Source organism: Lactuca serriola, chromosome 9 (genome assembly GCF_051521515.1).
Source record: "Lactuca serriola cultivar US96UC23 chromosome 9, Lser_US96UC23_V15, whole genome shotgun sequence".
Lineage (NCBI taxonomy): Eukaryota > Viridiplantae > Streptophyta > Magnoliopsida > Asterales > Asteraceae > Lactuca > Lactuca serriola.
The window spans coordinates 83,947,448-83,973,120 of NC_136416.1; the positions used below are offsets into that span (position 1 = coordinate 83,947,448).

Genomic DNA, 25,673 nt, shown 5'->3' on the forward strand with positions numbered 1-25,673 from the left:
TTTAACTTAGTTAACAATATTTTCATTATTGTTTGAACTTTATTGTTGGTATTAGCAACTGGTCATTTTAAATTGAAATATTTTGTTTAATGTTGAATCTACCTAATTAAGTAGTTGAAGGTTTCTTTGCTTACTCTTTCATATTTTTATGTTGGCAATTTTTTATCTTCTGTTAACAACATTTGGATGCTCATGGGATTGTGGAATTGATGATATGTGTAAAGTCTTAACTGGTCTCATCAGACGTGATTTCATAAAGGAAAAGTGGTTATATTATTGAATTCATTAGACCCGGTTGCATAAGTAAAACCGGGCTCTATTTTCCTAATAAGACCCGGTTGCAAAACCGGGTTCTTTTTATACTTTCACATAAAACTCGCCTTCATATAACCCTGTTGCAAAACCGGGTTCTATTAGCCATATTAATCGGGTTTTATAGTCATTTTTTGTAGTAGTGTGTGTTCATATTCGTTCATTTATTACGAACATAAAAGAATTGTCCGTCGAACAGTTCGCTAAACGTTCAGTTTGTTTACAGCCCTACGTGTTGCCACCCCATAGTCTTTTAAATAAAAAAGCATTAGTTTTGATATTTCTATTATCAACTTAAAAACACGACATAATTATGAGAAAAAAAAGGTTATATGCCAACTATTATCCGAAACTTTTACTTCAATCTTTTCATTTCTATTTATATGACTAAGCGATACTTTGTTTATTGACCTATTCATGTAATTCTGTTAAATTCTAACACTGAAATAATTTTGTTAAATTCCAACACTGAAATAAATTTCAGCAAATTGATGATGCAAAAATATGGTTTTTCAAACCGGTTTGAATGTTACAAACTTGTTATATAGATTAGACATTTTATAATAGAAACTAGTTTCAAAGCAAACTGGTTTCCGGCAAAAAACGATTCCTTCTTTTGAGAAAAAACAAATCTGTTTCTAAACCAGCTGGTATGGACCGAATGGAAAAATCTTATTTCACCCTAACGTCATGTTCCCGAGTTCTACTTAAGGAGGGAAATGAGAGGATATGGATAAAAAGTGAGGGGTGTCGAAGTAAAATCGTGTTTTCGAGTTTCATTAATGGTAGAAAAGTGAGGGAGGGAAAAGATCTGGAGCCATATTTTCCTTTCAAATTTGGCAGATTTAGGAAGAAAGTGGGGGAAGAAAAATTTTAGGTTTTTTTTCCTCCTAATTTGGGAACACAAAAACTTAAAATTATCCTTTCATTTCTTTCGAACTCGGAAACACGGAATAATGAATATTTTTCTTCCCCTCAGTTTCTTTCTTTCAAAATTTTCATTCCCTTTCTTTTATTGAATTTACAAAAAAACTCAGAAACAAGGCATAAAAGCATTCATAATATGAGTTTTTTTTCATGAATTTATTCGGTCACATAAAGTCAAAAACCATGAAAAAAAAGAAACTATTAGTTCAACTTTTTCCCAGTGTATTGTTGAAAAATCATTCGGCGCGAAAAAGTTACTTAATTGATAATTTGACCGATCACTCCTACTATTTATAATAGTAGTGTTGATTGATTATCAGACCCCTTATTATTGATTTGTTTGTAATTTGGGATAATGACTTGAAAGAGTAACAAACTTTCGATTTTGTTCACATTTAGTCACTAAACTTTTTTTCATTCTCTATTTGCCACTGAACTATTGAAATTGTTCACATTTTACCCTTATGATCGGTAACAGGGTAAAATGTGAACAGTTCAAATAGTTCAGTGGCAAATAGATAATGAAAAAAAGTTTAATGACTAAATGTGAACAAAGTCGAAAGTTCGTTTCCTTCTAAAAAATCAATGACTAAATGTGAAGGAACTTCCTCTTGTATTATGTTTTAGCAAATTATTTATTTTTGTTAAATTCTAGCAACATTTTTTATGAAGAAATCTATTAAATAAAAAATAAAACCCCAAAAAATATATTAAAAAAACGAAAAACCGAAACCGAAATAAAAAACCAATGGTTTGGTATTTTCAAAATAAAAAATCAAAATTTCCAATATGGTTTTGGTTTAACAGAAAAATGAACCATTCTCACCCATAGCTATTAAGAAATTGTGTTTCATGGTCAGAAATTACGATATATTATGAAGAAAAAAAAATTTTAAACCTTATTTTTTTTAAAATAGTTATTTAAATATGAATTGTTTTTTCTAAAACATTTTAAAATTATGAGTGGCTTTTTTGAAAGAAAAAAAAAATAGCGTCGTTTTAATTGTTTAATATATAGTTATTTTTTTCTAAAAAATATATTTTTGTAAATGTAATATGGATGGGGTGGTTTGGTTTGGACACAACACTTCATAAAACATGTTAACATTTTTATTTAACTCTATGTGTCTAGTTAAATAATCATAAATTTCAATAATTATTCAAACTTTTTAAGAAAATACAATCTCAAATATAAATCAATTGTCCGGGTAAATTAAAAATGTTTAAATTCTAAACCACTTGACTTTCATTTTCGATATCCTTGTTAATAGTAAATATACTAATATGATGTATGTCAATATATAGAGTATAACAATATATATATATATATATATATATATATATATATATATATATATATATATATATATATATATATATATATATATATATATATATAATGTATCAATGTACGGTATGTATTTTTCTATAAACAATATATATGGTTTAATGTATGTCAATTTATATGTTGCATAATTTTATAACACAAAATTCATACATATAATATTATAATAATTTTTATACATATAATATTGCATAGTTTTATAACATAAAACTTATACATATAATGTTGGTTTCGTTTTTCGTTTTTTATACCTTTTTCAGGTTTTTTTTCATACATTTCTTCATCAACAAATGTTGTTAAAATTTAACAAAAATACATAATTTGCTAAACCATAATACAAGAGAAAAGTTTGTTCACATTTAGTTATTGAACTTTTTTTAGAGGTAAATGAACTTTCAACTTTATTTATATTTAGTCACTAAACTGTTTTTCATTATTTATTTGTCACTGAACTATTGAAACTGTTCACATTTTATCCTTATGACCGGTAAAATGTGAACACTTTCAATAGTTCAATGACAAATAAAGAATGAAAAAAAAAATTAGTGATTAAATATGAACAAAATTAAAAGTTTGTTACTTTTTCAAGTCATTATCCCTTGTAATTTTTTTAGGGATGAGCAAAAGGACCGAACCGGCCGGAACCGGCCCGAACCGAACTGGAACCGAGAACCGGCTTCGGCCAAAATCAAAAACCGAACCGGCCTGGCGGTTCTACCAGTTCCGGTTCCTACCGGTTATTGTCGTGTCTTCAAATGTTGGAACAGGTCCTTGAAAAATAGCATCATACGGTTCCGGTTTTTGCCGGTTCTACCGGTTTTTGCCAGTTCTACCGGTTCCGGTTATATCGGTTCCGGTCCCTACCGATTCCCGGTTCTAAAAATCCACAAAAATAACGTCCCGGTCCCGGCCCGATCGGTTCTATTGGGTTCCGATTCTGGTGCCAGTTCCAGTTCCGGTATCGGTTTCGGCCCGTTCCCCGGTCCATATGCTGATCCCTAAATTTTTTGTTAGCTTTTTGCTAACTTTTTTTAATAATTGAAATCTTAGCTTTTAAATAAAAAAACTTTTTCACGTTTGTAAATTTACAAAGGCTTGTTGAGATGAGTTTTTTTCTTTACATTTTAATATTATTTTATTTATTTACCTTATATATATTAGCACTATATATATGACCAATAAATAAGCATTGTGAAAAGCCACCATGCTGTAAATGTGTGTTAAGCCTTTTGGTTTGTTAATATGGCATGACGTTGACACCAAAAATCTTATTATTAACTCACATAATGAATGATTATATGAGAACAGTTACATGGGAGACCCACTTTATTAAAAAAAAACTAAATACAAAATTCTAAACATTTGAAAAGTATGAATTTATAAGAAAAATGAAAAAAATATTGAATTATAAAAACTAAAGTGTTTTTTTCTTTTTTAAATTTAAACAAATAATTTAGATAAGTAAATAAAGAAAATGAATGAATCTTTAATTTGGTAATTTTGAAATTAGAAAGAAAGTTGATTAATTAAATTTATATGCATTTATTATTGAATATAAATACTATCTACAATTTAATAAAAATAAAAAAAAACCATAAAATGACATGTGGAATTAAAATTTATTTAAAATAACCACAAAATTACATGTGAGAAAATAAATGAGAATGCGACATGTGGTAAAAATATCTTTATTTATTAGGGAGGATAATGTGAATTCAAATATCATAATATAAAATGGCAACATTATTTTTAATGTTTTAAATTGTTTCACAATTACTATACAGTTATATACATCATCGCAACACGAGTATAGTGGTTGAGGTGTGAAATTCCATACTGATAATTAGAGTTAAAATCATCATGCGTCCGATTATTGTTAGTATTCCACGATTAACCTCTGAGTTAAATTGAGCCAAGAATTAGGGATAAGTTTCAACATTAAGTTATAAATTAATTTGGTGTTTTTAGTTGCTTAGATTCGTGAGTTGATTGGTATGATTCAGAGATTAAAACAAGCAAAAAAAAATAAATGAATAAATAAAGCTTAGAGACCACCGACAAGATGTTAGAAGATCGGGTTATAAATAAAAAGATAAAAACTTGTATAAATTCCAAGTGATTTTAGTATATAAATTTATTAGAACAAATCAATTAATTTCAAATAAATTCTTAAATACAAAGATCAAATATAATAATCTCAAAATACACCCCATTTGAACGGTTGGTAATGTCTAACAAGTCTCATTCCATTCCCATGATCTCAGCACAAAAAGGTGAAGTTAAATTGGTATCCAGATGTGAAGAATCGAATTCCCCACTTTTACACCCTTTAAAAATCCTCTCTTTGCTTTCACAAATTCCTCTCATTCTCACCACATCCCTCTACAATGGCTAACGTAAGATATTTCTTATTTCTTACTTTAAACCAAGTGATTAGTGTTAAAATCATTTCGTTAATCACTTCTCTTGATCAAAACAGGTGGTGGAATTGAAGGTCGGTTTACATTGTGAAGAATGCATCAAGAAGATCTTAAAAACCATCAAGAAATTCGAAGGTACAATTTCCTCCTACTCCTTTCACTTCATTAGCTTTTGATTCATCAACATGATATAATTCATGGTTTTAATTAAGTTTGTAATAACGAATAATCTATAACTTTTTTTTGGCAGATATTGAAGCGTATGATGTTGATACGAAATTGAACAAGGTCACTGTTACAGGGAATGTAACGAATGAAGAAGTGATCAAAGCTTTACATAAGATTGGTAAACAAGCAACCAATTGGGAACAATTTCAAACATCAACTACTAATTAATTAATCGAGCTTAATTTAATGCTTTACTATAGCCTAATATTTAAGTTAGTTGAGAGAGAGAGAGAGAGAGAGAGAGAGAGAGAGATTTGGTCTGGTTTTGTAACTATTGATTATTTATGACTCATTTGTCAAAGTTTTTGATTCGAGTACAACCCACAATGTAATATATTCGTTTTAGAATATTGTTATAAGAATTGCTTTTTAAACCAATCACCCTTTCTCTAAAGGTGTCTTGTCTTAACTCTTAGCTTATAAAGATATAAATTGGTGTTATTATTTATTTATTTATTTTTGGGTAATTAACATGGAGCATACAAAAATATGGCAAATACATCTTCTTATCAATTTTCTAGTCTTGGATAAATTTTTGTTGCAACTTTGAAGTCATTTTCAACCCAAAAAATTGGCAAAAAGATAAAATGCTTAACATTACAAGAATACATACTCGAAATCAAAAGTAAAGGGATTGATGGATCTCTGAAAACTAGTTTAATAGATGACAAATGGTTTACTTGATATCATGAAATGAAGGCAAGACTGCAATGAGAGGATCTCCGTACCCAACCGCCTCTACAAAAATCACAAATTTTCATCGTCAGTCAATAAATATGTCAGTCAAAAGAGTTATTCTTTCAGCAACCCCTCAGATGGCCCACACTGTGTCCTGTGACTATGAGCATCATGTGAGATGTAATAATTCAATTACAGAGTAGTGGGCCATTGGGTTCATCAATGTCAATGTCAAATTGTCAATGTCAGTAGTTTCTGCAAAAGGGTTATTCTTCCAACAACGTCTGAGCTGGCTGACTACACTGTTAATAGGATTTAAATAAAAAATTAAAATGTTATATTTTGGATTAAAAGAGGATACCTCCATCGTTAAAGAGGATCTTTATGACTTCTCCGGATGCATCCGACTGCATAATTATAAACCGATGATCAAATTCAAATATTATTTTTTGGATTAAAAGTAAAAAAAAAAATGTTTATGATGAGATTATCATTATCTCACCTTCACAGGAAGTTCAGTGCCAAATTGGTCCAAATAGCATATGGTTTGTCCTTCCTTAATCATATCACCCTAAATAAATTTAAAAAGGGTAGAAATGTCATTTTACATGCATAAAGAACCAACCAGGCAAGAAATTGAAACCATAGGAACGAACCACTTTTTATATTATGTTGATTAATGTTAAATCTAATCAAAGAGACAAAAACACTAAAATAACAACTATGAACTCAAAATTATTTAAAAAAAAAAAAAAAGGAGAAAATTAGTTGCAAGAATTACCTCTTTACAAAGAATAGGCTGCTTCTTCCCTTTGAGTGTCCTGCTCTTCCGGAATGTTCCAACCTAATAATATATTTTTTTTAAAAAAAGTGAGACTTTCCACATTAAGTCGTAACTTTTTACGAATTTGCCCTTGTCATTTTCTCATATATATTTTTTTCAAACATTATTTATACCGTGGGACATGAGACTAGAACATATCCAGTAGCTCCAGAAGCTTCTAGAGCTGCTAATTTCTTCATTTTCTCAACAGGAACATTTGTAAATGGATTTGATTTTTTAGCAGGCTTAGGTGGCAATGGTGGGGCCACAGGGGTAGATCCAGTCATTGGTTCACTAGGAATTGGTGGGGCCACTGTAGGTGAAGCAACAACAATCCCTCCTCCTGTTGATTTAATGTTCCTCTTTAAATGCATTTCAAACCCCCCAATCTAAAAAATTAAACAATCTCTTACTTAATTATATCAAATGATATATATCATATATGTATAAAAAAAGCTCAGGATTTTGTAAGCTTACCTTCATTTTCAGCTCAGCAATCTGTGTTTCATCACATACGCCTATGACAAGTTCCTGTTAAGAAAAAGAAAATAGAAAATGAATATCAAAGTAAAGAAAGATTTATTGTTATAAGTTAGTTAATAAACAACCTCAAAGCCACTAGGAAAAGAACCGGTTGAAGTAGTCTTCTCCACTGATCCTTTATATTGAAAAGCCACATATAACAAACATTAGCATCATATTAAACATTGGGAAATGGAAAAAGAAAAGTTAAATGGAGGGAAAGTCGTAAAGAGTTGAGGACTTAATGGGGAAAGGGAAAGGGAAAGGCTCATTTTTTTTTCTTGAATTTCTGTATTGAGTTGTTCTTTATGTGTTAAGTGAAAGAAAAAACTCACCATTGGACTTGTCTGCAACAGCAACATCAGATGACTTAATACATGACACAATTGCCCCTGTTCGCCTTTTCTGAGAAGAAACAAGATCCAAACCGAATGATGAAGTTTGGATAGGAGATTTTGTTGATATGATCCATGATGCATTATGCATAGAAACCACACCAGGTCTCTCAAATGATGAACGCAAAGGTGAAACAGTGCCTGTAGAATTTGCAATTATAAGATGCTCTATCAATTACACAAAAACAAATCGAAATAGATATCGTTTTAGATAACTCCTAGGTAATAAGTTAATTGTACAATGATTTGCAAAATAAACTATCGAAAGAGATGAGTGAAATCGAGCACAAATTCTCTCAAACTCTGATATGCATCGGTTTTGGTTTGTGCTTTACTTTGAAATCGAGGCTTAAAGAGACCTAAACAGAGTTCATCGATTGAAATTACTGATTTAGAAAAACTGGAATCGAGTAAGAATTGTTTTAACTAAGTTGCAGATTAAACAACAACCGAAGCGTCTACTACATGCAGCTAAACCATTCGCGCACTCAGAACCTAAAACAGTCAAATCTAAAGACGTTGATTTCACATTAATTAGTAGCAAACATAGCTAAATCGGTTAAAAACATACGAAAAAAATAGCTCACTCGATCCGTAATAAATCCAGTAAAGCATACCATGTTCAATCATGCATTCATACAGGGATCAGGGATCACATAAAGAAGCCATTCATAGATACATTATATAGAGAAGAGAACAAGAGTTAGAAGAGTTACAGTGAAAGGAGCGTAAGACAGCTGCAGACTCCATGAGATGGGGGGAAATGGATGATCGATCTGGGTATTTGAGAAATTAGAAGTAGAAATGAAGGTAGGTTGAAGATAGATTAGGATTTATAGTTGAATAGAAGAAACTATTATTTTGGTAAAGCTCAGTCTTTGAAATGTCCGCCCTGTCTCATCAGTTTCTTCACCCCTCTTCTTGCTCTTATGAAGTTCTTGCTAACGTGCGCCTTCCCCTTGTTTGTGACGTGTCCCTTTTATTTGTGGCTTAATTTTGTTCTTTTTGGATCTTCGACTAGAAATTACATGAAAACTTGGAAAAAGAAATAAGTTTTAAGTACCCATACTCGCAATAAGAAAATAATTTTAAGGAATAAATTCTTATAAAAAAAATGAATATGTAACTTTTTTGCATCAGTTATAAAATTAGCCTTATATTATATACAACATAATAGTATGGATTGACTTTTTCTATTAATGGGTTGATTTAATGATTTTCAAGAAAAATGTATTTGGGAAATTATTTCCACTTAGCCCAACATTGTCAATAATTCTCATCTACTTTTACCCCAACTTGGCCCAACCTATGAAAACTCTAATTTTTTTCGATAACTTTTAGGTGTCTAGGAACTTCCCATCTATACTCCCAAAAGTCCAATATATGCAACTAGGGAAATTAATGTCATTGGTCTACACTATTATGTAAATATACTTATATGCTATAAAGAAATACTGAAATGCGACAACTTACATGTTGAAGTTTGTAGAATTCGAAACTGGGTCACCTTTATTTTAAAATGTTTTACACTATATGATTAGGGCTGTCAAATCGGGTCGTCATGTCGTGTTTTTGTCTGACACGACACGACACGACAATGTTTTGTATAACACGAACACGATACGTCACGATGTTGTGTTTTTTTTCATTAACACGAAAACGAACCAATTAAAACACGACAACACGACACGACACGACAAATATAATATTACATAACTATTAGTGTATTTCGTTCGTACTTAAAGATATATAACATAATAAAAACGACAAACACGAAAAACACGACAACCACATGCTTAATCGTGTCAATTTATGAACACGAACACGACAAGACATAACATTGTGTTTTTTAATCTTGACACGAAAACGACACGAACACGAATTCGAATTTTGATTTCGTCCTGATTTCGTTTCGTTTCGTTTAGTGTATTTTTGTCGTGTCGTGTCATAAATTGACACCCCTATATATGATCACCCATAGGCTTCATTTGATGGTGATAACAATATAAATATACTTATATTGCCATGTGAAATTCTATGGCTATGGAGAAATACTTGCTAGGCTTTTGCTCTATTTAGCAAGCATGTTGCACGCTAATTCCATCCCTTAAACACTTCGAAAAACCTCTAATTTACTAAGGATTCTTTATCAAAATGATTTCTTATTGAATCTAACACTAAATATACCAACATAGAAGATCAATGTATAGCCATAAAATCAAATATTTATCAACTATATGGGTTAAATTCTCAAAATTACACTTGCTTTATACAAATTGATACCAAAATGGGTGATTTTACATAATCATAGAAGCAATCTACATATACAATAGTGGGCAAAAGAAAAAAAAAAGAAACTATAACTAAGGAGTATACATGGAAAGGAAATATACGATTGAGAGGTAATATATATATATATATATATATATATATATATATATATATATATATATATATATATATATATATATATATATATAGAGAGAGAGAGAGAGAGAGAGAGATGGCTTCCAATACTCCCCCTTTCAGTTGGCGCATGTAAGTTTTGAATGCCCAACTTGACAAGTAGTGTTTGTAGTAGATGCGAGAATAGAGGTTTGGTAAGCAAGTCGGCAATTTGTTGCTTCGAGTTGAGGTGAACTGGCAGAATCTCCTTTCGTTCGACTCGTTCTCGGACAAAAAAACAATTCATCTCAACATGGTTTGTTCTTTCATGGAAAACCGGATTGTTAGATATATGTTTTGCGGCTTCATTATCGCAAAATAACGGTGCGGAATCTATCATTGGTGCATCAAGTTCTTCAAGTAGCCAACGTACCCATATAATCTCGCTAACTGCAGTTACCATTGCCCGGTATTCTACCTCAACCGATGAGTGAGAGACTATTGATTGTTTCTTTGATTTCCAGCATATTGGGGCTCCCACTAACATGAGCACGTATCCTAACCTTGATCGTCTACTGAGGGGACACCGGAGCCAATTGACATCACAGTAAGCCACAAGGTTGATGTCCTTCGTGTTTGGTAAGACAATTCCTTAACCATGGTGGTTTTAAGGTAGCGTAAAACTCTATTAGCAGCCTCCATATGGACACGCCATGGGTCTCCAACAAATTGGCTTAGAATGGTCACAAAATAGGCTATATTTGGGCATGTGACTTGTAGATAAAGTAGGCGACCTACTAGTCTTCGGTATTGACTTGCATCAATCCTTTCTTCTTTTTTCTCCTTTGTCAAGTTTCAGATTTGGTTCCATGGGGCACGAACTAGGGCGGCATCCTGTTAACCCGCTATTTTCAAGAATGTCTAGCATGTACTTTCGTTGGCTGAGAATCATTCATTCGGAATTTCTTGCTACTGCGATGCCCAAGAAGTACTTCAAAGGGCCGAGATCCTTTATGCTAAACTCCTTTCTAAGATAAGACTTTGTCCTTTCAATATATTCCATGTTGTTTCCCGCAAGTATTACATCATCCACATATATGAGGGTTGTCACGTATGTATCACCATTTTTGTAGATGAATAATGAGTGATCAGCCTTATATTGTTTGTAACCTAGGCTGATAAGGGATTTTGTGAACTTGTGGTACTAATTTCGGGACGCTTGCTTCAAGCCATAGATCGACTTTTTGAGTTTGCATACTCTTGTTTCGTTCTTCTCCAAGAGTCCTTGAGGAATCTTCATGTAAATAATAAAGTATTGTACTGTTGTATTATAGTGACTATTGTTGTACTAACTACCTTATACCGGTTGTTAATTAAGCTATAACGTGACATAATTGTAACCATACTTGATCGACTTAGTAAAACACGACGCTCGAAGACGTCGAAATGGTGTGACATTCGTCACCCGTAAACCTGCAGGTCCCACTGTAGCTAGCATCAAGGTGTAGGATGGTCAGTCTCGTATAGGAGACTCTGGTTTCAAAACGAGCCATAACAGTGATGTCATGCCCTAAAGTAGTGACTCACATTTATGTTATAGTATTCTTGTATATGTATTGTATGTACTAGTGTAGTGTATGTTCTCTCTGTTTAGTATATAGTATGTTCTCTTTGTTTCTCATCATAGTATATTCGTTATGTTTCTCATAATAATATATTCTCTTAGTTTCTCATGATAATATATTCGTTATGTTTCTCATAATAGTATATTCTCTTAGTTTCTCATCATAGTATATTCGTTATATTTCTCATAATAGTATATTCTCTTAGTTTCTCATCATAGTATATTTGTATTGACTCATGAATGAACTGACTCTTGTATGTCTCGTTGTACTAGAAATTGTGAGTAGTGACTTCCTAAACTATACCTATTATAGTTTACTAGTAGAGTGGTTTATATAAATGAACATGTTTGTACACCTTTGTTACCCAAAGGTATTGAACTGAGATAAAAGCTTTTATGTCTATACATATATACATAATATATAACTAAGGATCAAACGACACTCGGACAAACAACAGGGTACTCTAAGTCCACAACTAAACATTTTGAAGTAGTTTGCTGGATAAAACAGTTAAAAGTATAGTAAATCCATTTGTTTGATAGTTATTAATCATATGTGATTGATATAATAACTATAATGTTTTAGCTTGTATCCCCCCCCATAAATGCATTTAAAATCATTTAAAAGGTAGATTAAGGGGTATGAACTCACCTGTAGTGAGTGGTTTGGATGAACGAGTGGTATAGGATGCTAAGTGTCAAGTGAAGACTTGAGCACACACACAGATCCTATTTATCATATGATGATACATATATGTATACAATTAGTGTTTAAACAACTAATTATGCAAGGAAAGACACCCTAGGACATGGAAAACACTTAGATCCAAGTGCTAGAAGTACAAAGGGTTTCATCTAAAGGGTGTATGGCTACACATTAGTGTTTACGGCCAAGTGGTATACTTTATGTGAGTTTATGGCCATAGGGTTTTCGGCCCTATGAGTTTATGGCCGTAAACTCATAAATTTTAGTGCCAAAGAGTGGATTAAAGGTCTTACAATCATTAGGAAGTGTTCTAGTCATTTATCCAAGCCTTGGGAAGAAGTTATGGTCCATATGCACCACTAATTAGGGTTTACGGCCAAGGGAGATGCTTTTGGCCGTAAACACCTCATGTTCTTGGGAAAAGCTTGTTTCCAAGGACTTAATCCAACATCCTAACTAAATAACAAGTATAGGAGGTAGATACTTACGATTTGAAGGCAAAGGAGGGTGTTTTCGGCCCAAAACACGTAAGTGTTCTTGATGTTCTTGAGAATCTTTGAAGATATTTTTGAAGAAAAGTGAAGAATCCTTGATGATAGTTGAGAGCAAAACCGAGTTCTAGACTTGGAAGTGGTAAAAGTGAAAGAAAAATGGCCAAGTTTCACACTTATAGGTTGGAGTTTATGGCCACCATGAGTTTACGACCGTAAACTCATGGGTCCTGACCGTAAACTCCTTATTTGAGGGTTTATGGCTTGTTTGATGGTTTGGTACTTTAGTCGACACATCCAAACACTTAATCCTTTGGTGTAATAGGCTCAGGATGCTCAAACAGACTCTAAACAGTGCTAAAAGTTAGCAGAAACAAGTCTAACTTAAGTCTAACTTTGATTGAATTGAATGGTTGTATAAGATAGAAATTTCAGGTTGTCACAAATTCCACCACGAAAAAAAAAATGAAAAATTAGGTTTTTTAAATAAAAAAAATTCCTAGATTCTTTTTGAGATTCATTGAACTTTTCAATGGCATGTTTAATCTCGATTATGCCCTTCAAGTTTGTGACTGGGATACCGAGGATCACAAACAAGGTGTGAATAACTATGCAAATTAGTTTGTCACTCTCGAGTCATTTACCACCTAATCAATGTGCCGGTTAACCACACACGCTCTATTGATCTATGATAATTCTCGAGCTACCCTTCGCCACCCTTGTTAGTCCAAGTTAGTATGGCGGTTAACCACACACACTTCACTAACGACTTTGACAAGGTGCAAAGTGCAATTTCATGGAATAGCATCATTTTCACATTTTTTCAAAAGTAACTAAGATTGGGAATTTATGAAAACATTTAGTTACTTTATAACTTTCATTGTACTTATTAATGAGGAATTAATGTCCTATCCTACCCGTTTGGCTAACGACCCTCCACTAGTCAAGAGTACGGTGGGAAAGAGTGGATAACCAATGGCGGTCATTTTACAGGCCGCTTCCTTAAACACCCCTTATAGACCAGCTTCGTGAATAAGGCCTACTAATGGTAAGACTGACTAATCTTATACATACATATAAGTATTAAGCTTTTAATATTATAATAGTATAAGGGTTGTATTTTAAACTTTTAAAACACTATGGTTTTAGAATTTAATATTTCAAAATTAAAACTTTTAATCAAATTTTAAATCCCAAAACTTGAGGGAAAGTTTTGAAACTTTTCAAAACTTCTTGATCACATTTTAAAACAATCAAATTAATCATATAATTTTATCCTTACCGTGAAATTTGACCTAATCCATTTTACTTGGTAAGAAAATTCGAATCAAAATTTACAAATAAGTAATTTATCACATAATCTTGTAATTATCTTAAAATTTGAAATTATCTTTCAGTTAGATGAGGATAATCATTATCATAATAGAAAATTCGAATTTTAACAGTCAAAACAGTTTATTGTAATTATCTAAATCTAATTTTGGCCAAAAATCCGAAAAACTTGCCATCTGACGAACCAACTCGTCGAGTCAGGGCATGGACTCGTTGATTTGGTCCTACTCGTCGAGTTCCTTCACAGGACTCGTCGAGTCCACCAGTCAGAGACCAAAATCGAAAAAATTTCGAGCTCTAAAAACAATACAATTGCATCATATAACAGAAAAACAGCCTAAGCTCTGATACCACTGATGGGTTTTGAGCACTACAACATTCGTATGGTGACATGCAACCATAATGCTTTGGATCTAGGTTATTTTCAAATTATACATGCAAATTATTATCCAAAGAATGAACCCTAATCTAGCATACTATTTTTAAAATTGATGAATTAAACATAGTTAGAAGAATACATTTTCATGTGGCTTGTTGATCTTAACCTTCAAGAGCTTAGTGCCTCAATTATTGCACCTCTAAATGGGATTACAAACACCATTAGCAATTGGATGAACATAAGAGAGATGATGGATTCTTAGTATTTTCGGCTACGGTTTCTTCTAGGGATCAAGTGGCCGAAAACCCTATGCCAAGGGGTCTTTATATTGTTGTGTTGCTAGGGTTTTAGAGTGAAACCCTAATTCTCTGCTTAGGCCTTAAGCAATCCATAAAACCCTTATGGAAGGCCCTTTGCACGAATTCTTCTATGGGCTTCCCATGGAATTCGTCCACCCCTTCCATTAAGAGTCCACAACCCAACTTGCAACTAATAGTTAATTGCAATATCAGTCCCCATACATTTAACCAGTCTCTTTTGATCGCTAAATTAATTCCAAATTAATTTCTGATCAATACCAATTAAATAATATAATTTCTCAATTAATATATTATTTTTATAATATATTAATAAATCATTTATCAACCTCTTTCTTATAATTCATCCTTTCAAGTTGCTATGGTGAAGGCAACCCAAAAGGATCATGCTACTATCGGGTCAAGTACATACCAATTATAGTTATGGGCTTAGAGACCTAATCTAACAACAACTTCAATAGGATCATATTGGACCTACAAGGTGTGAATGTAAGGATTGAAGATGAAGATCAAGAACTTATCCTCTTATGTTCACTGTCGAATTCTTATGAGAATTTCATTGATACCGTGTTGTATGGTAGGACAACGATCACTGTGAATGATGTGAAGGATTCTTTGATGTCAAAGGAACTAAAAAGAAAAGTTTTATTTGGAGAAGAAGTTTCCAGTTTCAGTTCGTTCGCAGGCAGAGGCAGAACATCGGATAGAGGTGGAGGTAACAAAGGAAAGTCAAGTTCCGAATTTAAAGCCAACATCAAATGTTATAACTGCAAGGAAAAGGGGCAATTCACAAGAGATTGTCTATTGCTGAAGAAAAAGAATAATGATGTTGGACCAAGCAACAACAATGTTGTTGTGGTTCATGAAAATTCTGATGAAGGGGATGATGGTGAAGTTTTGATAATATGTACATCTAGTTTTGCTGATGCTTGGGTCTTGGACTTTGGAGCATCTTATTATATGATATGTAATCGTGACTAGTTCAACTCCTTAAAGGTTGGAATGGTATAGTCAAGATGGGTGATCAGTATCAAGGGAAGTGGCATGGTGCAGATCAAGATGCACAATGGTATGGTCAAGAAATTGGATTATTGGATCATCCTAGAGCTTCGGAAGAATTTGATTTCTCTCGCCACTTTGGTGAAGGATGGAATGAAATATTCTGGAGAGGGTGAATGGTTAAGAGTCTCCAAGGGTGCTCTTGTAGTTATGAAGGTAAGGATGAATCCTCATGGGATTTATATTTTGGATGGTTGTAATATTAGGGGAACAGTGATTGTATCCCAATCCTTGGATCAATATGATGATGAAAGAAAGTTGTGGCATCATAAATTGGGACATTTGAGCAAGAAGGGGTTGTTTGGTGGAGATGCAACTGCAAATGGTAAACCTGATGAAGCTTGTGTTTAAGAGACACAAAGCAAGGTGAAGTTCAGTTTGGTTCAACAATCAAGCAAGGAGATTCTCGAGTGTGTTCACTCAGATCTATGAGGTCCCTCTCATTTGAAGTCTCATGGTAGATGCCAATACTTTGTGAATTTTATTGGTGATTACTCAAGGAAGACACGGGTGTATTTTATGAAGACAAAGGATGAAGATGAAGTGTTTGGGCGGTTCAATGAGTGGAAGACAATGGTTGAGAAACAGATCGGGAACTATGTCAGGTCACTCAGAATAGAAAATGGGTTGGATTTCTTCAAGGATTCGTTTGACAACTTCTAGAAAACAGAAGGTACGGTGAGGCATCGTACTGTACGACTAACACCACAACAAAGCAGAGCGGTAGAACAGATGAACCAAACACTCGTGGAGCATGCTCAGTGCATGCGATTATTTGTTGATTTATTGGAGCAATTCTAGGCGGCTTCCACTTCTTCAGAAGCTCCATGTCAATCTCCCGTTCCTGGGATCTGGCAATCATATCCTCCAAGGTCTTAAAGTTGGACATGCTCACAAACTTACATATATCATCCAATATCATATCATGATACCTTTCCTTATTCATCTCCTCATGTGTTGTATATCTGCTCCAATAAAGATCTCTCCCTGAATTTGGTGGTGATCTCCGCCACGATTGTCGTCGTGTGATGAAGGTCTTGAAACTACCTCGCCAACTATTGCACCTCAATGGCTAGTGCAAACTCTCCCCTGAATCTTATCATAAAATTTGTCCAAGACATGGCCTCCACGCCCTCTGCTCCCAAGTAGTGACCAACCTCCTCCTACCAGTCATATTCTATCCCATAGAAGGCAAGATGTAAATCCCACCTTCTCTCCCTTGGGGTAGAAACTAGTCCGCTAAGCATTCTCCATGTCACCAATCCACCCTCTACTAGCGATATGGTCCTTCTTCCTGAAGAACTCTGGGGATCCACAAGCCTTGAAATCCCAAAAAGAGAGATTATGTGCCCCGATCTGACCAATCACAATCTCTGCAATTCCCAAGTCGCTCATCCAACAACTCCATGATGCCCTCCTTGATCGTACCGAATATCACAAGAGTCTGCTCCAAAATACTGCGAGCGATCTTTGACAAGATGAACTCCTGCATTCGCTCCTCTATTGGTTTGGTGCTAGAGCTGGAACCAGAACCTCCTCCATGACTTCTCATCACCTTGCTAAAAAGAAACCATATAATAATCAGAACATACTCGATACTAACTTCTACATCAAACATCAACATGCATCCTTCCTAATAGGCATATCTTCTAACAGGCATTCTAGAATGTAACCTTGAACATATCCCTATGCCAACTTTTAGCATGAAAAACATATAACATAACAACATGTATGGGTATTCTAGGAATCACTTACTTGAGCTCGACTGATTGCACTCATTGCATCCCTTTCTTTATAAAAATATTTTTAGAAAACTTATTTCCTATTAAAAAAATTACCAATTCCTCAGTTTGAGTTCAGACACCCTCAAGAGTGTACCCAAATCCCTCAAACCAAGGCTCTTATACCAACTTGTAACGTCCCAAAAAATATCAATAAAATTTTCATTTAAAACCATCAATTCATACAACCATTTATTCCAAAACTAAACATGATAAAACATATTTATCGAACATCAAAGTAAATCAAAAGTATTCAGTGCGGAAAAAGTCATCAAGTGTTATGCAGTCAAGTCGGGCCCTTCAATATGGAACTAGAAGTATCTAGAAATGTTTAAACAACAAACTGTAAGCACAAAGTTTAGTAAGTTCCCCAAAATACCACATACTATATATAGGATAGGGAATGTTATGTGCCAACCATAGTCTTACAATCACTATCATCCATGAGCCACATCATTATCTTTCCTTGCCATGTCGGGGGCCAAAACTGGGTCTTACATAAAAGTTCCAAGAGCCACATCCTAGTCTTTCATGCAAGCATCACAAAGACAACTAACATCCTACATATAACTGCCAGGGTCCAAACCATGGTCTTGCATACAATTGTCGGGAGCCACATGCGGGTCTTTCATAAAGTTGCCAGGGGCCACCTTTGGTCTGCCTACATGGTATAATGAGAAGACTCACCTCAATCCTGAAGATAAGATAAACCATCCACTCGAGCCGACGATATCAAGCCTCATCTTGCTATACATATCCATAATTAAACCCTAATTAACAATTAAGGAAAATACTAACCCACGAGAGGTCTAGACTCACAATTAAACCTCCTTTGGGAAAAAGACCATGTTTTCCTTCCAATACTAAGTCCAAATGTCAAACCGGTCAAAAAGTCAACAGTCAAACCTAAGTTGACTTATGCCCTATGTAACTAATCTATGCCTAGCATAGAGCTACACCCCGCGTAACTAATCTACGCCCAACATATAGCTACGCCCTGCGTAGAGCATCTGATCTCAAAACCTTTTATTAAGCTCTTAATACTATTGGATTAATGTCTAAGTCCATAACTATATTTGGTATGTACTTGACCCGACCCGGCATGGTCCATTTGGGTTGCACTTCACCGACACAATTTATATGGATAGTCTTTTGAGAATAGTATATTTATGATTTATATTAATATATTATAAGTTCTAATATGTTAATATGGAATCATATTATTTAATTAGTATTGATCAAGAATTAATTTATAATTAATTAAGTGATCAAAATGAACTAATTAAATATGGACTCTTATATATATATATATATATATATATATATATATATATATATATATATATATATATGGAATGGGCCAAGTTCATTTAGGTTGGGCTAAGCTTTCATGGATAGTCCATGGAGTGCTTAACCCATGGATCATATGAAATGAAAGGTCATGGGTTTAACCCTAGTATCCATACTATATAAAGATGTCCTTGGTTGGTGAAATTGGCTTAGATCATGAGGTTTTAATCATTTAGTCAAGGATATATATATGAATTTCATGTTGGAATGGCTCAACATAAGGAAATTATGTATATGGGTCCATTATTTGCGTTCTAAAATTCGATTATGATTACGGCATCCCTTTTCATAATCTGAATTATGAGAACTTGGAAAACTGAAATGGAAATAGTATAGCAAAAGACTGGTTTAGTCTTTATGTGAGACATCATGAATCGTGTCCCATATGCTTCGAATATAGGATCGATTACATGTGCTATATTCATCCGTTCTAAAATTTTCCAAATGTCTGGGGCATTAAGAAGGGAAAAGGTCTAGAATTGGATATGACTAAAAGGATTAAACAATTGTCGAGGACAATCTAAGGTTTCCCAAAGATTGGTTGCTCAAGGATAGTTGGAAGTATAGTGATAATTCTGGAAGGACCATATTGACATAATCTGTAAGGAGACAACTCTTGTTCAGAAGTGATAGTCAAAATGGAATCTGGAAATGTTTCAAAGTTAGAAATTTCAATATGTTTAAGATTAGGAAACTTAATGCAAGAAGGATGTTTCCAAGGAGCTGATCTCCTTTGGAATACTTTCTAATGTTTGTTGCCAAGTCTTTGTGAATTTGTGCATAATCATTACAAGAGGATCAATGCATATAAGTTTAGAATCTAACAGATTTATGTAAATGGCATGAATTTGGAATTCTTGCATTTGCAGTAAGGAATTGGGACTGTGAAATGAGAATCATTGGAGTTATGTCCAATCGATCGAGTTCACAAAGTAAAGATCATAGACAAACATAGTATGCATACTTTGTGTATGGCATGACTAGTGTTTAGAAAACATAGTGTACATGCTTGGAGCATGGGACAACTATTGTTTTTAAATTCAAGTATAAAGTTGATAAAACTGAAACAATAAATAATGAGTAATCAGTATGGTGATAAATAAAAGTGTTTATTTATATTCATAGGGTTTGATACCATATTTGATTCATTTATTCTTGTGTTTCACTTTGCATGTTTTGACTTCCAGAATAAGCTAGGTTATTCTTCCGGAATGACTAAGTTATTCAAACCATCCATAGTCGGTCATATGTTGGAAGTAGATATGAATCAAGACTGTCATGAGTTGGCTTGTAGAGGTCCAAGTTGGTGGACAAAGTTGTGCTACAACACTCATGAGTGCTCATAAGTTCTGAGTATTGGATTCAACCCGCGCTCATTGGAATCACTTCATGGATTTTATCACGAGTGATCATGAGACGATAATATCTTATATTCTTCAAACCTAGAGATATGAGTTGTTACTACGAGTTGGTTGTACATTGATTGCACGAAAACACATTCGGTAACTCGGTGTTATAAAACGTGCCTTTGTGTATGATTTAACAAGTAGCATAACAAGCCATATGAGTCGAAGTTTATCCATTCCTTTTACCTTCGGGATAAAAGCGATATCTGTGGGCCCCTCGATGATTTAATGATGACACATGTGAGTGCTTGGCCAAGCCAGGACTGATTTGATTTGTTCAATCAGTCATTCGTCATGAATCGGAAATCGGGAAACAACAAATGGATAGAGAGAATGATTATAATCCATGTCTCAGTCCATATGATATCTAGAATGGAGGAATATATGATCCCTTATCTAATGGACAAGTTCGTTGACAAGATCAGAGTTCGACAGCGGATTTAAGAGCTACGATTTCCAGTTAGCTTTTGAAGTCATACTTAATAATAGTTTTAGACTTATCCAAGTGGGAGACTGTTGGATTAATGTCTAAGTCCATAACTATATTTAGTATGTACTTGACCCGACCCGGCATGGTCCATTTGGGTTGCATTTCACCGACACAATTTATATGGATAGTCTTTTGAGAATGGTATATTTATGATTTATATTAATATATTATAAGTTCTAATATGTTAATATGGAATCATATTATTTAATTAGTATTGATCAAGAATTAATTTATAATTAATTAAGTGATCAAAATGAACTAATTAAATATGGACTCTTATATATATGGAATGGGCCGAGTTCATTTAGGTTGGGCTAAGCTTTCATGGATAGTCCATGGAGTGCTTAACCCATGGATCATATGAAATGAAAGGTCACCCTAGTATCCATACTATATAAAGATGTCCTTGGTTGGTGAAATTGGCACTAGTGTGGGTACACTATGAAGGGCTAGCCGATTTCACTAGAGAGAACCAAGTATCAATATTCTCTAAAGTCTTCCAAGGTGTTTTGGTGATTTGTGATTCTATTTGAGGCTTCCACACTATTGGGGCTAAGCTCTTAAAGCTTGAAGACATCAAGCTACATCAAAAGGTATGGCATCTAGCTAGAACTTTGTAGTATAAGAACTTCATAATATGCTAGTTAGGATTAAAGCCTTGGAAAGCTCTTATTTGCATGTATAATAGAGAAAACATAGATCCAAGGTTTATAGGGTTGCATGTACACCATAGGAGTGTTAGAATGCTCAAAACCCAACAAATACAACAAGCCAAACTCTCAAACTCCCAAATCTAATCTAAATGAATGTCTTAATGGATAAAGTCTCTGACTTTATCCCTTTTCATGGCCAAGATGAACACACAACCAAACTCTAAGTCCAAGATGACACCTTTTACTCAAGAACTCATGAATGGATAAATGGGAGTGCCCAAGATCCTATTTTTATGACTTTATAACCTTAAAAACATCAAAAGGAGGCATTCAAATGGTCTGGAGTAACCCATACTTACAAGGACCAAGATTAATGGACAAAAAGCATAAAAAAGCATGAGCTAATTAGATCTAACAAAAGACTCATCAAGATGCAAGCTTTATACCTTCTGGAGATAGGTCATAAAGTGCAAAGTCTGGATCTACAAAGCTTGGAGCTCACACTTGCTTCTCCAATGGACTCCTTCTTCAATAATGCACACAAAAAATCACACTAATGCCTCTAAATCTCACAATTGGTGTCTAGGGTTTCAAAGGAACGATATGAGGTGATGGAGGATGGTAATGGGAAGGGTTCCAAGAAGTTAGAGCCCCTAAATAAGGCTTAAAGCCTTAGGATTAGGGTTTTGGTCAGCAGCGGCTACGACCTGCATAGAAAAACCTACGCCATGCGTAGATCATTAAAAGCGTGTTCCCTATTCAACATCTACGCCCTGCGTATGGCAAAACCGCCAACCTCCAATTCAACTTCAAACAACCATAACTTCTTCTTTTCAACTCCGTTTTCAGCTTTCTTTATATGAGTGGAAAGGTATTGAAGATCCCCATAACTCTATCTAGTTGCTTTTAGCTTAACACATGTTGAACTAAAACCATAATCCATGCAAGAAGCCCAACATATAACTTTTCCCATTTTACCCTTTGGTTCCAACACACAAAACAAGGGCATAGATATCATAACCAATATTATCAACCTTCAATAAGGTCCAAACTTTACTTCCTCAAAGACCAAATCGTTTACATGATCGAATTATAGTCTACAAACCTTGAATTAAGGAATGTCCTAAAATAGGGTGTTACAGTAAGCTTTGCATGAGTTTTAGGTTATTTTCTTACCATTTGAACTAGTTTGAGTGAATGAAATGCATGGGGCATGCATGTCCATAAAGTCCAGATTTTTATGAGCCTTTGGAGTGCCTAGAAGCTTTTTGGAAAGTTGGAACGAAGGACTTAACGAATTAAGGTCTTAATCCGTTAAGCGGTTTAGAAGCAGTAACCACGACGTGGCATGGTGTTTGCCACGACGTTGTGAGCATAGTTTGTGCGACTCATTTGGCATTTAGTTGACGTGACCATGGGTTGGCTACAACATGGTGGTCTTCTGAGTTAACTTTTGACCGTTGACTTTTTGACCGGGTTGATTTTTGGTCAAGTTACTGGTTTTAGAAGGTAGTATAAGGTTTGACCTTAGGTGTTTCAATAGGTGGGGCATAACACCAGTTTCTCGACTATTCGAGTTGTTTCTTTGACTTCGAGTGTGAGGTGAACTTTCTCACTATAATGTGTAGGATACTAGTTATCTTTGTGATGTTTGCATGAAAGATCAGGATTTGGCCACATATAATTTTATGAAAGACCAGGATATGACCTCTGACACTTGCTTGTAAGATTAGGATTTGGCCATTGGCATTACAAGGAAAGACCATGATGTGACTGATGGCAAGAAGTGATTGTTAGACTATGATTTGACCCAAAACATTCACTTAGGCTTGTAATAGACCCGTTGTATGTATGGTATGTGGTATTTTAGGGAACTCACTAAGATTTGTGCTTACAATTTTGTGTTTAAATGTTTCAGGTACTTATGGTTCGAAAGGGAATGGTCTAACTTAATCGCACTGCATCCCCCGAAGTTTATTCCGCATTATCGTTATGATTTATTTTGATTTTGGGAATACATTACACTATGATGGTCTTTTGAGAAATTGAATGAATGTTTTTGGTTGTTTAAAAATGAAAATTTTACTTTGTATTTTTGGGACTACAGACTTTTTTTAAGTGTACGTATATACACACATTTTGTATTTTTTTTTTATTTTTTTCAAAACCAACACAACCATGAGATTCTAAGGCCAACGTTTAAGAGAATTACAACTTGAAAACGATAAAAAAACACTAAAAACATTTCAGAATGTCCGACCAAAATTTCAGAATTCAGGACCAACATTTCGGATTTCAAACTGAAATTTTGGAGTTCGGAAAAAAAAACTCTGAAATTTCAAGAACAAATCCGAAATCCGATGAGCAATTCTGGAATTTGAATATATATATATATATATATATATATATATATATATATATATATATATATATATATATATTACTTAAATGTAACAAAAAAATTAAACAAATATAATAAATAAGAACTACTTAGGAAATGAAGGCATAAAACCAACCATTTGAAAAATAATTACATTAAACATTTTGAAATTGATATTTGAAACATAAGCAGAATTGAAAAAGAAAAAAAAAACCAAAATAATACTTTAAAATTTCAATATGAAATCCGAAAGCATTTAAAAGTAAATGATCATATCTTTACGAAAGAAAAAAAAATATAAAATTATAATAGTTAATATACCCAAATTTCTATTAAGGGGGTGTTGTCGTATTAACGGGGGAAAATGACTTAGGAGAGTAACTACCTCTTATCCGTGTTCACATATTGACAACTTCTTTTTTTTTTGTACATAATAAAGCAACTAACTTGTTTTAACTGTTTAAATTACATCAATATTACCGGCTAAAACAGGTAACTCAAAGGGAAAATGACTTAGAAGGGTAACTACCTCTTATCCGTGTTCACATATTGCCAACTTCATATTTTTGTACATAAGAAAGCAACTAACTTGTTTTAACTGTGTAACATCCCAAAAATCACAACCAAAAATTTCGTTTTTAATTTAATACTAAAACCATAATTGTCAAACCATTAATTTAATATTCCGGCATCGGGTCCCCCCGGCATCAGGGCCCGCTTGGCATCGAGCCCCGCTTGGCATCGAGCCCCGCTCGGTATACAGATATGTCTCTCTTAGGCCTCGTCTGTCTCCGGGCCCCGCCCGCTAAACACATACAATCATATAACATGCTAACACATAAAGAAAGATACTCTACTATATCCCTGTCGTAAGAAACATACTCTGCTAATAATGAGATACGGAACATCGTCCGTACTCATCTAGTGATGAGATACGGGACCTCGCCCACACTCACCTCTCTACCAGGAACATACAAGTATCACACAGACAACAAGTATAATCTAACATGCAAACATTCCTCGGGCACCCGCCCGACATCAGACCGTGGTCTAGAATAACATACTAGCATACAATGCGTAGGGCTAACCCCTGAGTCTTCCTACTCATAGACTACATGGGCTGGCATTGTGGCCTTAGACGCATTCACACAGTGAGGAGACTCACCTTGCACTGCCGAAGTCTTGGCCGGAACTAGCTGAGTACGGACGAAGTTCCATATCTCATTATTAACAGAGTATGTTTCTTAGGACAAAGATACAGTAGAATATGTTTCTTTATGTGTTAGCATGTTATATGATTGTATGTGTCTAGTGGGCGGGGCCCGGAGACAGGTGGGGCCTAAGAGAGACAGATTTGTATACCGAGCGGGGCTCGATGTCAAGCGGGGCCTGATGTCAGGCGAGGCCCAATGCCGGAGTATTAAATTAATGGTTTGACAATTATGGTTTTAGTATTAAATTAAAAACGAAATTTTTGGTCATGATTTTTGGGATGTTACACAGTTAAAGCAAGTTAGTTGCTTTCTTACGTACAAAAAATAAGAAGTTGCCAATATGTGAACACGGATAAGAGGTAGTTACCCTCCTAAGTCATTTTCCTTTTGAGTTACCGGTTAAAACATGTATTAGCCGGTAATATTGATGTAATTTAAACAGTTAAAACAAGTTAA

The 25,673-nt window shown here is 34.1% G+C and overlaps 2 protein-coding genes across 2 annotated transcripts; one reads left to right on the forward strand and one right to left on the reverse strand.

The window, feature by feature from the left end:
• The first annotated feature begins 4,890 nt into the window (after positions 1-4,890).
• LOC145073304 (copper transport protein ATX1-like) lies at positions 4,891-5,610 on the forward strand. The gene is made up of 3 exons (XM_079019851.1): positions 4,891-4,980; positions 5,064-5,139; positions 5,255-5,610. Exons 1-3 carry the CDS (start codon positions 4,972-4,974, stop codon positions 5,398-5,400), a joined length of 231 nt encoding a protein of 76 aa, XP_078875977.1. The 5' UTR covers positions 4,891-4,971; the 3' UTR covers positions 5,401-5,610.
• Positions 5,611-5,722: 112 nt separating this feature from the next.
• Positions 5,723-8,620, reverse strand: LOC145073303 (biotin/lipoyl attachment domain-containing protein). Its single transcript, XM_079019850.1, has 9 exons — positions 8,367-8,620; positions 7,591-7,791; positions 7,342-7,391; positions 7,211-7,264; positions 6,868-7,122; positions 6,692-6,754; positions 6,413-6,481; positions 6,272-6,317; positions 5,723-5,970 (listed from the first exon to the last, which is right to left on the reverse strand). Exons 1-9 carry the CDS (start codon positions 8,398-8,400, stop codon positions 5,909-5,911), a joined length of 834 nt encoding a protein of 277 aa, XP_078875976.1. The 5' UTR covers positions 8,401-8,620; the 3' UTR covers positions 5,723-5,908.
• Between the last annotated feature and the right edge of the window lie 17,053 nt (positions 8,621-25,673).

What these genes read in the sequence shown, in the direction of transcription:
- LOC145073304 (XM_079019851.1), top strand. An exon ending in AACCATCAAGAAATTCGAAG is followed by an intron (nt 5,140 to 5,254) that starts GTACAATTTCCT and finishes TTTTTTTGGCAG; the next exon opens with ATATTGAAGCGTATGATGTT.
- LOC145073303 (XM_079019850.1), bottom strand. Translation starts at nt 8,400, where the DNA reads ATGGAGTCTGCAGCTGTCTTACGCTCCTTTCACT. An exon ending in TGTTGCAGACAAGTCCAATG is followed by an intron (nt 7,392 to 7,590) that starts GTGAGTTTTTTC and finishes TTCAATATAAAG; the next exon opens with GATCAGTGGAGAAGACTACT. An exon ending in GATCCTCTTTAACGATGGAG is followed by an intron (nt 5,971 to 6,271) that starts GTATCCTCTTTT and finishes TGATTTTTGTAG; the next exon opens with AGGCGGTTGGGTACGGAGAT.